The 15,488-nt window shown below is 37.4% G+C and overlaps 1 protein-coding gene across 1 annotated transcript; it reads left to right on the plus strand.

Annotated features, from left to right (window-relative positions):
• Nucleotides 1–11,573: 11,573 nt before the first annotated feature.
• Nucleotides 11,574–15,290, plus strand: LOC149002910 (TMV resistance protein N-like). The gene is made up of 6 exons (XM_089138784.1): nt 11,574–12,247; nt 12,399–12,550; nt 12,593–13,557; nt 13,657–13,983; nt 14,090–14,728; nt 14,844–15,290. Exons 1-6 carry the CDS (start codon nt 11,730–11,732, stop codon nt 15,288–15,290), a joined length of 3,048 nt encoding a protein of 1,015 aa, XP_088994910.1. The 5' UTR covers nt 11,574–11,729.
• Nucleotides 15,291–15,488: the final 198 nt, after the last annotated feature.

Genomic DNA, 15,488 nt, shown 5'->3' on the forward strand with positions numbered 1-15,488 from the left:
ACACACTCCAGCCTTCATTATCTTCAGCCTTCTAACCCTTCAGGAGGATGGTCTTCATCATCTCTTGGGGTCTTCTCTCTTCAATGGAGGTTGTTATCTGCTGGCCTGAGCTAACTAGATCGTCGGAGGTGGCTTCCCATCCTTAGAGGCGGCCCACTTTCACCTTGTTTTGGTCTCAAGAGCTGGAGCTGGATCATGAGCATATCAAGGAGCCAAGATAACATTTCTTGCACCAACATTTGGCACCGTCTGTGGGAAATATCAACAAAAAGTCCGGTTGCTTTCCCTTTGCTTTGACGCGGGCTGTGAGAGCAAAGAAAGGACTCGAGGGCCATTGATTTCCAGACTTGAGGATTGACTTGATGGCCGACGGGACGGACAGGACTCTCAACCCTGAAGTTCAATGTGCACCATGCATGACCTTTCTTCTCACGGTAGTTGTCTCTCGACACTTTTCTTTAAAAAAAAAAAAGGGACTTTGTGGCAGAACGGGTCTAGCATCGCCACGATTGGAGAAACACAAGCGGTATGTGCCAAGATTCAAGCTTTCTCAGCAATAATCCGGAAGCGGTCTTATCGTCGTAAGACGCCATATAATCTGCAACGATGGGGGTATCGAAGCTTTCTCTAAGGGGGCTACCCCTTCAACATTGCTAGTAGATAGATCTACGGATGATGTTGGTTTAGTGACGATGCTTTCGCCGACATTTTTGGCTATGCACTATTGGCAGTTTAGACAACTGAGTCAGAGATTTCGAGTCCTGCGCGTCACGCAGCGACGGGAATGAACAAAACAGTTTCTCAGTGTATTCCAGGTGGGCTCCGGGCAATGGAATCGTGAGATGAAGTTGAAAAATACTAATGTGTTCTTTATCAAACCCTACAGTAGGGATGTCTTTGTACCTGCTTCCAACAATTCTGGTATGCCAATGAGGAGATATTGATCCTTCGTCATACTTGGGAGTATGTTCTTTGTCATGATCTTGCAAGCCAGCATATAAGGATTTCTGCTAAAAAAACACAAGCTTATATCGTTGTTTCCTGCAAACTTGTGGGTTTCAAATAGCTCTTCATATAGCCCAGATCTCTACTTCTCAACAGATGTTCCTGCCTTTTCGGTAGATGCCTACTTTTCAGCAGATGGGTCACTGTTTCTCAGCAGATGTTTCCTGCTCCTCGCAGATGCCTGCTTTTCAGCAGATGACCTTGCTTCTTAGCAAGCGTTTTTCCATGCATGTAAACTCCTTAGCTTCACGGGACTCTTCTTTGCTTCTCAGCAGATGTTCCTGCCTTTTCGGCAGATGCATGCTTTTCAGCGGATGAGTCATTGCTTCTCAGCAGATGTTTCTACCTTTTTGGCAGATGCTTGCTTTTCAGCAGATGGGTCACTGCTTCTCAGCAGATGGTTCCTGCTCCTCGTAGATGCCTGCTTTTCAGCAGATGACCTTGCTTCTTAGCAAGCGTTTTTCCATGTAAGCTCCTTAGCTTCACAGGACTCTTCTCTGCTTCTCAACAGATGTTCCTGCCTTTTCGGCAGATGCTTGCTTTTCAGCAGATGAGTCACTGCTTCTTTGCAGGTGAGTCACTGGACAATGTTATGTCACCTCACCGAAAAGTATTGGGGGCTAGGTTATGATAGAAAAGAAGAATTATTCTTGAAGAAAAGAGCTAGCCTCCAAAACGATATAACATTAGCAGGATCGAGAGCAAGGCCTCCAGAAGGGGCGCTACAAAAATTGGTTCAGGGAAAAGCACTCCAAAAGAGGAGTATTATTACACAGAAAAAAGAAAAAGTTCTTTAAAAAAGGAAAAACTTGTATTCAAATATCCTCAAGGATGGTTACAATCAGGGAACCATCTGGGTTCAGTTGTTGAAGAGGGACTAGCATAATGGCTTCTGAAACAGGAGTCGAAGAGCTAGCTCTGGATTGTGCGGTGTCCCCCGGTGGAGCGTTCACCCAATCAAACACTGAAATCCCCAAGCATTTGCATGTTTCCGCATTAAAAAGGGAATCTTTGCAAACTTCTTTTAGCAAGCTTTCTGGCAACTTGTCCACCATAAACTTAAAGGCCTCGTCAAGACCATGTCCGAAGCCGGGAACTGAGGCGTCGGCCAATTCTTGCTTATACACCTCTGAGCTTCTGAAGGCCGCCACAACTTCCTTGGCTCCTTCTAGTATTTCGGCAGTCAACCTCCTGATTTCGGCCTGAAAGACTTGGTTTTGCTCCTGAGATTTGGAAAGCTTAGCTTCTACAGATTTTTTACCTTTTTGGGATTAGGATAACTGACCCTCCAACTCTTGGGTTCGCAGTTGAAGCTTAAATCTTGCCGACTCCAGAGAGAGGTTGTTCCCCACCAATTCTTGGTTTAGCTTGTCCGTTGATTCTTTCTCTTTCATTGCCGCATCTCTCTGCCTTAGGCACTGGGCACTGCTATTAATCAACTCCTGAATTTTCTTTTTGGCATCGTCCAGCTGCCCCTGCAATACATCCCTCTCTTCTGCGACAGTCTTGCTTTCAAGCCTCAGAGCTGCTTTCTGCTTTTGCAATTCCACAAGGTAACTTGTCCGATTTGACAATTCGGATGATAGATGTTTGCTTCGGCGTAAAATGCTCTCAGTCAAAGAGGCGCTTTTGTAAACACTCCTGATAAGAGGAAGTAAAAGCATATAAGAAAAAGTATGAGAACCATAACAACAAGGAATTGTTTAGATTGCCATTGTTCTCCAGTTCTTTAAATGAGTTTACTAATCAAACCCCTTTTGTCAAGTAGTAGTTGTTATATATCATATTCCAAGTTCTCTTACTTTTGTGATGTTTTTTCCTTCTTTAATGTAGGGGTGTCAATTTTCAACCCAAACCGTTAAAACCAGACCAAACCGGACTGTTATAGCCCAAACCGGCCCGAACCGATCCTTAATGGGCCGTAATTGGGCTGAGGGTCCTCAGCCCGAACGGTTTCGGGCTGGCCCGGCCCAGCCCGTGTGCAGCCCGTTAGCCCGTTAGTCTTTTACATAAATAAAATTAAAATATTAAATGTAATTAATTTTTTTTGTATTGTTTAAATGTAATTAATGAATTTCGGTGTTTGAGACGTTGAGACTCGAGTTTGAGTAGTTGAGAGTTGTTAACACGTTTAACGGTTTAAGTTTTAAGTTTTAACTTTTTAATTTTCAAATTTCATTTAGTTTTATTATTTTAAAATTTAAAAATCTTAATTGATAACTCTTAACTCTTAAGTCTTAATCTTAATCGTTAAACTTTTTAATTTTCAAATTTCATTTAGTTTTATTATTTTAAAATTTAAAAGTCTTAATTGATAACTCTTAACTCTTAAGTCTTTACCAAAAAAAAAAAACTCTTAAGTGGTTTGGATACTTGTCGTTGGATTTACTTGGAGTTTTCATCCTCTATCTTTTGTAGTTTTGTATTTGAGAAACTAGGATTTGACGTTGAGGAAAAAATAAAATAAAATTTCAATATTGATTTTTAATTTAGTCTAACCATTAGCCAAACCGAATCCAAACCATTAGGCCAAACCGTTAGTCAACCCGAACCCAAACCGCACCAAACCGAAACCGCACCGAAACCGTTATCTTTTAAATGGGCTGGTTTGGGCTAGGGTTTTTTCAGCCCGAAACCATTAGGCCCGGCCTGAAACCGCTCCAAACCGCACCGTTGACACCCCTACTTTAATGTGTTATCTTGTTTAAATATGTTGTTGAAGGAATCTGGTTCACTACTCTCTGCAATCTATGAGATTTGTATTGATCTTTGTATTGCACCTGCTGCGATTTATTATCCTTCCCCCAAAGGATAAAAAACTTATATCAGGCTTGACATGTCTGAAGAATATTGAGTGCAATACAGCTTTGTATCTAGGATTTGGAATTAGTCACTATGATGCATGAGGACTTCTCTAAATTTATGCTTGTACAAATGGTAGAATGCTTAATTTGGGCACCTGTTTAGTTAATAGGATTTTGGCCTACAGCTATAAAGTTCATATTAGAAATTGAATAAAAATTCCAACTCTTTCTCAGTTTGGTTTGGTTTGGGTGTTTTTTTTCCTTCTGTGGGGAGGTAGGGGAACCCATCAATTTTATTATAATTTGACTTGAAATGAGATTGTTTTACAGAATGTTTATGGATTATGCAATTACCTTGAAGGTCTGCTCATAAATTTATTTAGGGTGTGAATCATGGATTCTATGTTTCTTCATGGTGGATTACAATGTGAGTTTATTTTTGACTCATTGATGGATTAATATTAATAACTTAAACCCTCAGATCATATCACACCTGATTGAGGTATACCCATTAAGTGGATGCAGCTGATTAGTTGGAAAAGATAGTTGTCCAAGTGCAGTGGATGATTCCATTGTTTTATAGAACTGCTTTCAGTTTTCATATTTTGATGTCTTTGATATAATTATGGTTTCAGTTTTTGTATTTCGATGTTTTTAGATTGAAGAGTGAATACATTCTTTGTGACTTCCGCATTGCTAAGGCTATGGAGGTGCTGCAGTTAATGTTATTGGATAGGGCCATGTTAATGAAGGCAATCTTATATATTAGGCCTGACCCATCATGGAGAGAGGTGCTTATATTTGCCGAACCCCATATCAGGGAGGATATTCTTAGAACAGTTTGCATATGTTAGTTTTTAGAGACGCAGGTGGGGAATTATTATTATTTTTTTCCCTTTCAAATGGATTTTATTTGCTTTGTGGATGATATTAATAGCTTGGAACAGTTTCATATCATGGATGTAAATAATTGTGGGTGAAGTTTAAGTATTTGTATTTAGTTTCTTTATTATTATTATTATTATTATTATTATTATTATTATTTAAAAAAAAAAAATGTTCATTTTGTATATGTTATACAAGATTTTGTACCTATTTTGCCAGAGAAATATGCCCAATCATACAAAATTTTAATATTTATTTAGTGCTCAATTGGACAAATTGGTATAAAAATATAAAAAATTCATTCTATGTCAAATTGAAAAAATTGGCACAGAATTATTGTTATATGACCCCTAAATTGAAAAATTTTTTCTTCTTATATCCTTTTTATCTTAAATTTTTTATTTTTTGCTAATTTTTAAAAGTTTCTATCATAATTGATATTTTATAATTACCTCTATTCCATTTGATCTGGAGGATTATGCTCCAAAAATCGCAACTTTTCTCATAGGTTCCATCCAAAAGATGCCTTGATGGTGTCCCCTTTTTTTTTTATCCATGAAGATTACTGAGATGGAATGGCATATGCTCACTCCATCTCCATGAATTGTTGCCAAGTGAGTTAAAACCATCACCTCCGGCTTAGTAAAAAGAGTTAACCTTAGCATGGAGCAGCAGAACCTTGCCAATGATAGAGGTGAAAGTCTACTCACTTGCACCAGTTCGTGATTGATTTACACAATCCTTTCAGCTCGCAAAACATCCATGTTTGACTGGACGTAGATTGATTTACACAATCCTTTCAGAAGTAGGATTGGTTAAAGAGGGAGATGGATCACTTTGCTCTACGAGTGAAGGAAAAACCCTACTCAAAACGATCTCCCAGGGAACTAAAAGTAGCAGATATGCCTAATAGGGATTCAGATCCACTTTAGCAGGGGCTGGAAACAGTTTGTCCATACATTTGAAGAACAATCGAGAGATGGCAGAAAAAAAATCCTCTGCTGTTTACTTTCTTTGTTGTGTAAATTAGTGCATTTTTGTACCAAATAGATTAAGATTAAAAGCTTTATTTTAAAATTTTAAAATCCTCATTAGTCTTGTATTTGTTTTGTTTTTTCAACCAACCATTTGGTACAATAGTGCAGTGCCAAGCACAGCAAAGAAATGTGTACAATAGAGGATGTTTTTTTCGAGAGATGGCAATGATTTTTTACCAATTTAAATTAGATAAAGATTTGCTTAAATTAAATCTCAGGAAAAAAAAATATAGGGTAATTTTCATCTAGACCCCTGAGATTTGGTCCAGGTCACTTTTAGTCCGAAAAAAATTTCCCTTTGCATATGGCTCCCCTATGGTTTCTAGAAATAACTAATTAAGGACAAATCATAATTTTGATGACTAAAATACCCTTATGGTGCAATGATTAAGATTGTACCATGTATGAAATTTCGATCTAACGGTTTATGTTTAAATGACAAATTATAAGTTTAATTTTAATCTTTTTATTTTATATTCAAGGGTCTTAAAGATTTTAAATTTACAAAATGATGCCATTGATTGAAACTCAATCCACTGTGTACGCATCCTCTTCCTCCAACTCACCAAAAATCCTATCATCTCCGGTGACCACCACTCGTTCTCCACACCGGCAACCACCGCCCCACCTCGGTTCAAAACCTAAGATTTAAACTTCTAACCAAGGTTTAAAGTATCGGGAACGGGTATCACATCGGGCCAAGGGTTTTTAAGGACGGGTCGGCGTGTGTCGGGTTTTGTACCGCCCCCACTAGGAGTGTAATTCAATGGAGAGCGATTGAGATGTACGGGTGGAAATATAAACTCGGTTCAAAACCGTGAGATACTTTAAACCTTGCTTCTAACCCTCTCCTTGCTTATCCCTCTTTGTTAATAACTCATGTCATACGAAGAAACATGGAAGTTGAAGAGCCAAAGTGTGTCTGAAAGTTGAAGTTTAGCACCGTGTTTCAACACTTTAGTCCAGCTTTTCCTCCTATCATTATTTCTTTGATTTCTTTTGTTGGTCTTCCCATTTCTTTTCTTCCTGTCAACTTTCTTGTCCATGTAATACTACTGTCATTATTCTCTATAACCTTCGAATCAACTTGTCCAATAATTTCGATGTTTCTTCTTTTAATTTCATGTTCAGATCCCTCCTTAAAAGCTTTGGATTTCTTCTAAATTTGGTTGTGGAATTCTTGACATTTTTATTCGTTTCTGCCATTAAAATTTTAATCAGTTTCTCTGCCAATGTCGGTTTGCTGAATTAGGGTTTCGATCGGCAACTGTATGTGGAAGATTTAAGGGAATTAGGGTTTCGATCAGCAACTGGTATGTGGAAGATTTTAGGGTTTCTTATTTTCTCCTATGGATGTATACATCGGATTTAGATACTTTGATTAGGGTTTGCTTGATCAAGAAGAGGTTTTGGGTCATGTTTCGGCGGTGGATGAAAGTTTTTAATCTAGGGAGTAATTTTGTAAATTTGAAATCTTACTATCTCTGAATATAAAATAAAAAGATGAAAATTATAATTATAATTTGTCTTTTTAATATAAACCGTTAGATCGAAATGGTATACATGGTACAATCTTGACCATTGCACCATAAGGGTATTTTGGTCATCAAATTTATGATTTGTCCTTAATTAGATATTTCTAGAAACCACAGGGGAGCCATATGCAAAGGGAAACTTTTTTGGGACTAAAAGTGACCTGGACCAAACCCTAGGGGGTCCAGGTGAAAATTACCCAAAAATATATATTTCTTTCTATCACTCTTTGGGTCTCGATAGGGGTGTCAATTTGTAGTCCGAACCGTTAAAACTAAACCGTACCAGCCCGTTATAGCTTGAATTGGCCCAAGCCGAACCTTAATGGCCTGTGTTTGGGTTGAGGGTGGCGGAGCCCGCACCAACCCGAAACCGAACCGCAACCCATTATAGCCCGTTTTACAACTCGGTTTATAATTTTACATTAAATAGTATTTGAATCATTATATTACCACTAAGTTGTTGGTACAAGTACAACTAAAAAATTAAGCATGAATCCAAAGATCAACTAGTCATTCTATTACTTAATATCTAGGTTCTTGATTTTTATTGGATTGGTGGATTTTTTTAATGGAAATTGACCAAACAACTTTGTTTTTCATATAATTTTGGCTTTTGTTGTAAGATGTTCAATTATTTTTTTCTTGTTCTTTTTTTGCACACCATAAATGGTTATAGTCAACTCGAGTTTAAACAGTTATCCCAAACCTTTAGTTAACCCGAACCCAAACCGCACCAAACCAAAACTTGCTTGAAACCGTTATTTTGTTAATGGGTCGTGTTTGGGCTAGGTCGTTTTTCAGTCCGAAACAATTAGGCCCAGCCCGAAACCGCACCGTTGACACCCCTAAGTCTATCAAAGTGTAGTTAAATACGAGTCCGTATTTTTTTTTGGTCAGGGGAGCTGTACAACCACAAATTATCTGGGCCTACAAGTAAAAAAATTTCATCAACCTAATCTTGTGAGTCCCTGGTAATTTATGGTTGTAAAGTCTTCGAAAAGCAAAGAGTGCTCTTTGGGGAGATGATCCGGACATGTTAAATACAACCAACAAGGAAGACTAGAAAGATTTGATTTGATACACTTAAACTATTCTTTTCTCTTTGGTGCTTATTTGGAAATTATCTTTTATGGTAGTTGTTACCAAGGAACAATCTTTCGGCGAAATTCACTAGTTTCACCCCGGTGAAACGATACCAGGGGCGAAACAAACTTTACCGATTTCTCGCTGGCGATTTTACCGCTGGACTTGTGATTTTTCAAGCTATTTCCGACCAATAACATGTCGCACCACCACCATCACAACACCACCTTCACAACACCACCGTCCATGGGTTTCAGAAGAGCAAAGTCCCCGGAAAATCGCCAATGTTCGCTTGGCGAAATAATAAATAAACGAAATCCAAAGTTTGAACGAAAAATCCCGGAAAATCGCCGATTTTCCGGCAAAATCTCCCAAGTTTGACGGAAAATCCATCTTTTCCAGTGGAGTTCCTCTCTTTTTCATTCCATATAGAAATAGTAGAACCCTATACTAAGAACCTGTTCTGACCTTCATCTCTACCTAGAAAATGGCTCTAACATCGAAAGCCTGCAACCTCTTTGAAAATCCCTTATTTTCCACCAAACTTCCATCTGCATCGTCTTTTTCTACTTCGATCTCTTCCATTCCTTCTCGGAAACCTCATTCTTTGACCATTCAGAGCTCCGTTGCTGTCGCTCCATCGGCCGTAAAGGTTGCCAAGGAATTTGCCGTCAAGTCTGTGAAAGCGAGGCAGATCGTTGCTGTCGCTCCATCTCATGGCCTCATCTTCTCCGACTCCGGATGCACCAGCCCATGATCGGTGCCCCTCAGTTTCTTCATTTTTTACGACGAAATCCAACCAAAAATATACAAAATCTCGGCGAAAGTTCGCCGAGATTTCAGGGTTTCGTTGGTTTCGCCAGCCAGCGAAACCCCGAAATCCGGCGAAGTTCCGTTCCGTGCAGGCGAAGGTGTAGGAAGATGAACAGTGCATTTACATTTGAGCCATTACATTTGAGCCACGTGTGTGGCTAATGTAAACCCACGAAATTAATAAATAAATAAATAATGACTTAACGTATTCATAGGTTCATCCCTTACATGACTTGACTAATGGAGTCATGATTTGACTCATTACTATTAAGTATTATATTTTTATGTTTTTTAAAACTGCATGACATTTGATAGCCTGACACAAAGTCACAAACGATTGAAAAGATAACGTTTGAAAATCAAAAAATGATTATATTATATATATTTTAAAACCTTGCCTTTTCATTTGATTATGTTATATGTATTTTAAATTGCATAAAACGAATTGCGGTTTTGAATTCTCGATTTCGCCGGTTTTGTCGGGTTGTAGCTAACCGGTTCCTTGGTTGTTACATTGGAATCTCAATATTCTATTCAACCTCTCCTTCCACTTGATATTTGTCTTTTCTCATAAGTCAAAAGATTCAGACACCCCTAATATTTTAATTTAATGATAATTATTAAATTTGTCTTATTTTTTGGATTAAAATATATTACATAGTTGATTTTTATATGTTGGTGATGGTGACATTACAGTTGATGATTAATTTAAATAATATATAGAATAAATATTACTTATTTCATCTCTTAGTCAACCAAATGACATTTGGATTTATTCTTATTTAGATAATTTCGCTTGTCTCTTTTTTTTTATTTTAGTATAAAAAGTTTATTCGGACTAGCCTATGTTCTCAAAGGGGATGCTTGTCGTCCACAAGGGTTGAACCCATGACCTCTCCAGTTAGAAGTATGGATTTTACCACTCTACCAACCCTGCATTGACATATTTTACTTGACAAAGACATTAAATACCTTCCTTCTTAGTCGGTTAATTTTTTTTAATTAAATTTTATTTTTATACTGTTAAGTATTTTTTTAAAGCCTCGAATAACCTTTTAAGTAAAAGATGTTTTAATTTGTTAAAAAAAAAATTTAGATGAAAAATTGAAATTCTAAACTAATCTCAATTGCAAATTATAATGCAATGCGTGAGTAGAGTAGTTGGCATGTAGGACAATGCAATGACTCATTTATATGGGTCAACAGGTGCAGCATTAGAAAATGGAATCTGCACATGGTGAATATTATTGGATCTTATTATAAAAATAAAATAAAATTATGAGAGAGATTCATGAATCGTATTGTTGATTAATTGTGAAGGATATAAGATAACGAGCTTTTTGCAATGCATACTAAAAAAGTATCGGCTAATTGCATGTACCTTCTTATGATAAATTCAAAATTATATTTTAGTATACAGATATAATTTGTCTTAGTTGTCAAAGTCATTTAATTGTAAAGAGTGAAATGAAAGATATTCCAAGAGGTTGGTTCGGTCGGTAGATACCAACAATTCATAAGTAAGAAGTTAATAATTTAAATTTTCTCAAGATTGGGGCTTCATATTGTACATATGAAAGTTATTTCCCACCTCCAACTTATATATAAAACTATTTCATAACTTTGATTCTTCAAATGTCCTTGAGTCCTAATTTGATATTCTCTCTTAAGTGTAAAGTTTCAAATTAAAATACATGCGAATCATCTTTGTTAATGTGTAATTAAGCTGCAAACAATCTTGCACGATATAAGATTGTTAAATCATGTGTAAGCTTCACATTTAGAATTCTAAACTCAATCAAGGGAAAATGGGAGAAACGAAGCGTACTTTGTTCACCACTAATTTATATTTATAAAGATAAACTTATTTCTTATAACTAAACAGTATATTTATATAACTATTTGATTTTTAGATAACTTTAACAGAACATTATTCATACCGTGTTGCATGTAATTTGGCTAATCTCTTGGGCATGCGTGTCACCTTTTTTGCACTATTTTGTTGAAAAATATTTCCATTTGATCCCCTTCGTGTAGGTAGATTTGCTAAAACATATTTGCACTTTTTATGAATTAATATTCCTCATTAAAAAAAAAAAAATTCTTTTTTTCTCTCTTTTTGGCCCAACCATCATATTCAATTTTGAACATATAAGATCCATCCTACAATCTGCAGCTTAATTGCTCAAGTGAGGAATAATTCTTTTTATGAAATAAGGGTATTCTAAGGGTATTCCTCATGAAGATGAATCCCTTGAGCAGGGCCAGGGGGTCGACAAGTCATTCATTAGAAGACTTCTTTATCTCTCTCTCTCTCTCTCTCTCTGAAAATACTGAAACAGTGCTATTCAGGTTGGCGTCAACTACGAGATATTTAATTTAATTTTAATCGTAGTAGAGAACGCATTTTCCTCTCTTTTGTCTTCCACTTTCCCTTGGGATCTGTATATGTCTTGCAGATATTGTCAATTGCATCGTCTCTTGTTTGTAGTCTCTGTTTTTCACTCGTCTTTGGTAGTAGAAATTAAGTCTCATCGTCTTTGTGATATCTTTTGCTTCATTTCTCCATGGCAGCCAACATTACCTGGGGAGCCTCCAGCGGAGCCTCTTCTTCCTCCCGCCGGTGGAAGTATGATGTATTCTTGAGTTTTTGCGGGGAGGACACTCGTACCAACTTCACGGATCACCTCTTTAATGCACTCGACCGTGAAGGTATTCCGACCTTTAGAGACAACGAAGAGCTAAATAGAGGAGAGGACATTTCTTCAGAATTGATGGCAGCCATCGAAGATTCCAGGATTGCCATTATCGTCTTCTCTCAGAATTATGCTTCTTCCACCTGGTGCCTTAATGAGTTGCTGAAGATCCTCGATTGCAAAAGAGACGACCAAATAGAAAAGGTCTTCCCTGTTTTTTACAAGATCGATCCGTCGGATGTCAGGAGACAGAAGAACACTTATGCTCAGGCATTTATGAGACACGAACAGCGTTTCGAGAATGAGATCGAGAGGGTGCAAAGGTGGAGGGCTGCTCTCACTGAATCTGCGAATTTGTCGGGGTGGGATCAACAAAAGTTTGCAGACGGGTAGGTCTTACTAATCAAATCCTTTTGGTTCATTGAGCACGCACTTTTCTTCTTCTTTCTTTCTTTCTTTCTTTCTTTCTTTCTTTCTTTCTTCTTTTGTTCCTTTTTGAATTTATATACAATTTATATGTTTTTTCATCAACATGATCAGGCATGAATCGAAACTTATAAAGGACATTGTTGGAGTAGTGTTGGCAATAACTAATCCTGGATGTTTGGATGTTGCAAAATTTCCAACTGGACTTGACTACCACGTAAAGGCCATATGCGCTTTGCTGAATGAAGGCAGATCAGATGCCGTATGTGGTTCACATAAAATAAGAAGAAAGACTAAAGGTGGATCAGATGTTGTTCGCACCATAGGAATATATGGCCCCGGTGGAATTGGAAAGACAACCATCGCAAAGGCCATTTTTAACATTATATCTAGAAACTTTGATGGTAGTTGCTTTCTTGCTGATGTTAGAGAGGTTTCTAGTCAGCAGCAGGGTTCTCTGCATCTTCAAAAACAACTTCTCTCTCAAATCTTGAAACGTAAAAGCATAGAGATTTACAATGAACACCAAGGAATCGATATGATCAAGAAACATCTATGCTGTAAAAGAGTTCTCATTGTTTTTGATGATGTGGTGAAGATGATACATTTGGATAAATTGGTTGGTGATTTTGATTGGTTTTGTCCAGGAAGTCGAATCATCTTGACGACTCGAGATGAACATTTGCTGACTGAATTGGATATGGATGAAAAATATCCATATAGAGTTGGGACAATAGATGAAAATGAGTCTCTTCGACTTTTCAGTCGCCATGCCTTTAAACAAGATTATCCCTTAAAAGGCTATGAGCAGCTCTCAGAGGAAGTGGCACATTATGCAGGAGGTCTCCCATTAGCTCTTGTGACTTTGGGTTCCCTCCTACACAAAAAAGATCAAATTGAGTGGCAGACTCAATTGAAGAAACTAAAAGAGACAACCATTGAGGAGGTCTCAAAAAAACTTAAAATAAGTTATGATGCATTGGATGAGTTTGATCAGAGCACTTTCCTTGATATCTCATGCTTTTTCATTGGCTGGGACAAAGACTTTGTAAGTAAAATTCTAGATGCTTGCTATCCAAGCGGAGTAGCTGCAATTAGAAGTCTTAAAGAGAGGTCTTTGGTAACAATTGATGAAGATAACAGATTAAGTATGCATGATCTAATTAGAGAAATGGGTAGGGAAATTGTTCGCAATGAGTCTCCTAAGAATCCTGGAGAACGTAGTAGAGTGTTGAAAGCTGATGATGCCATTGATATATTGAGAAGCCTCACTGTAAGTACTATTAGCACATACAACTGCATCTCTTATCAAAATAAATACATGATGATTTCCCCCCTTTTTTTATATATATTAATTTATCTCTTTTGTTAGGGAACAAGTACCGTTGAAGGCTTTCAATTGTTAAAACCCCTAAATGGTGAAGAGCATGAGTATTTTGGCAAGGTGAATATCAAAGGTTTTTCTAAAATGCCAAATCTAAGATTTCTTCGAGTGAACTATGGCTTGGTTGATGCAAGAGAAAACACAATAGATTGGGAAGAATCTCGTCAAGAGGAAGTTATTTCATTCAAAAACTTAGTTTTCCTCGAATGGTTTGGGTTCCCTTTCGAATGTATACCAGATAATTTTCATCGGCGGAACCTCGCCATTCTTCAAATGCGTGAAAGCAAGCTTATTAAAGTTTGGGAAAGAACCAAGGTATGGGAAATTAAATTTTGCAAATTTTGCAAATTTTTTGTTATATTTATTTGAGTGAACTTTATGATATGCCATCGGTGGAAACTACTTTTGTCTTATCTTCCAGAATCTAGAAATGCTAAAGGTCCTCGACCTTAGCTACTCTCGTGACTTAATCCATACGCCAGATTTCTCTGGACTCCAGAATCTTGAGAGATTGGATCTCCGTGGCTGTTGCAACTTGGTTGAAGTCCATGAATCTATTCGCTATCTGAAGAAACTTGTAGAATTGAATCTATCTGAGTGTAGCTGGTTAACAAATCTTCCATGTTGTATCAACGAATTGGAATCGCTTGAAGTACTTAGTGTTTCTTCTTGCAAAAAGCTTGAAAATCTTCCGAAGGGATTTGAGAAATTGAAACGTTTAAGAATGCTTAATTTGTCAGATTGCGATCGCATAGATGGTGATATAGCTGGTTGTGGTCTTGGGGAGATTTACTCGCTGGAGTCACTAAATCTATCCGAGAACAAATTTAAGAGCCTTCCAATGCTTCCATCAAGTTTGCGGTCTCTTACGGTACGGGATTGCTACAATTTGGAAAGATTGCCACATCTCTTAAACTTGAAGCAATTACATGAGCTAGACCTTGAAGGATGCAAGAAGGTGATTGAAATTGAGGGCTTAGAGGGTTTGAAGTCTGCAACATTTATAGACTTGCATAATTGCCGTAAATTGCAAACTTCTGTGAAGAAGAGAATCTTTAAGGTTTGTTCGTTTACTCCCACTAGCTACCTATCCCTTGAAAAGAAAAGAAAAAAATAAAACAACTTATCTGATCTTTTTTTATAATGAACATGGTCTGACCTGGTCTCATGGACAGAATATATGTAAAGAATTTGGAGATGGTGATGTCTGTGACATCTTTCTTCCTGGGGTTGAAGTTCCCAATTGGTATGGCTTTCAAAATAATGGTGGCCAGGTATTTGCCCAACTTGGTCACTTGAAGATGCAGCCACAACAGGGTTTGATCATATGCAGCACCTTTATACAACCCCACCACTTCTGCCACACCATTTGGTTCGTTGTTGAAGTTTTTGATATGTCAAAGAATTCTGCATGGAAGCATGCCAAAGAAATTCCCTATGATGAATACGTGACCATGATTACTTGGGTGATTAAGATATCCAATAGTGTTTGGAAGTCAATCCTTGCTGAAAATGAGGATAGGAAGACAGTAGCTGTTTCAGGCTACAGTGTCATGATGCAATATGATGTGCCAATTAAAAGAAACGATCCGATCAAAATTGGGCATCGTTGGGCATCATAATTTATGAGCATAATATAAGACGAGAGTTGACTTTGTCAGAAAAGGAGAGTTGGTGTTCAGTTGGTTTTGAGGATTCATCCATTCAATGGTTTTAGGTAGGATTTGATGACTTTCTTATTGGATTGGGTACGAGATAGGCCCATATATACATTATGTTGATGATTTCCCTCTTTTTATTTATTTATTAATTTATCTCTT

The sequence above is a fragment of the Hakea prostrata genome, chromosome 10 (assembly GCF_041222555.1).
Source record: "Hakea prostrata isolate BN-2017 chromosome 10, UWA_Hpros_2, whole genome shotgun sequence".
Classification (NCBI taxonomy): domain Eukaryota; kingdom Viridiplantae; phylum Streptophyta; class Magnoliopsida; order Proteales; family Proteaceae; genus Hakea; species Hakea prostrata.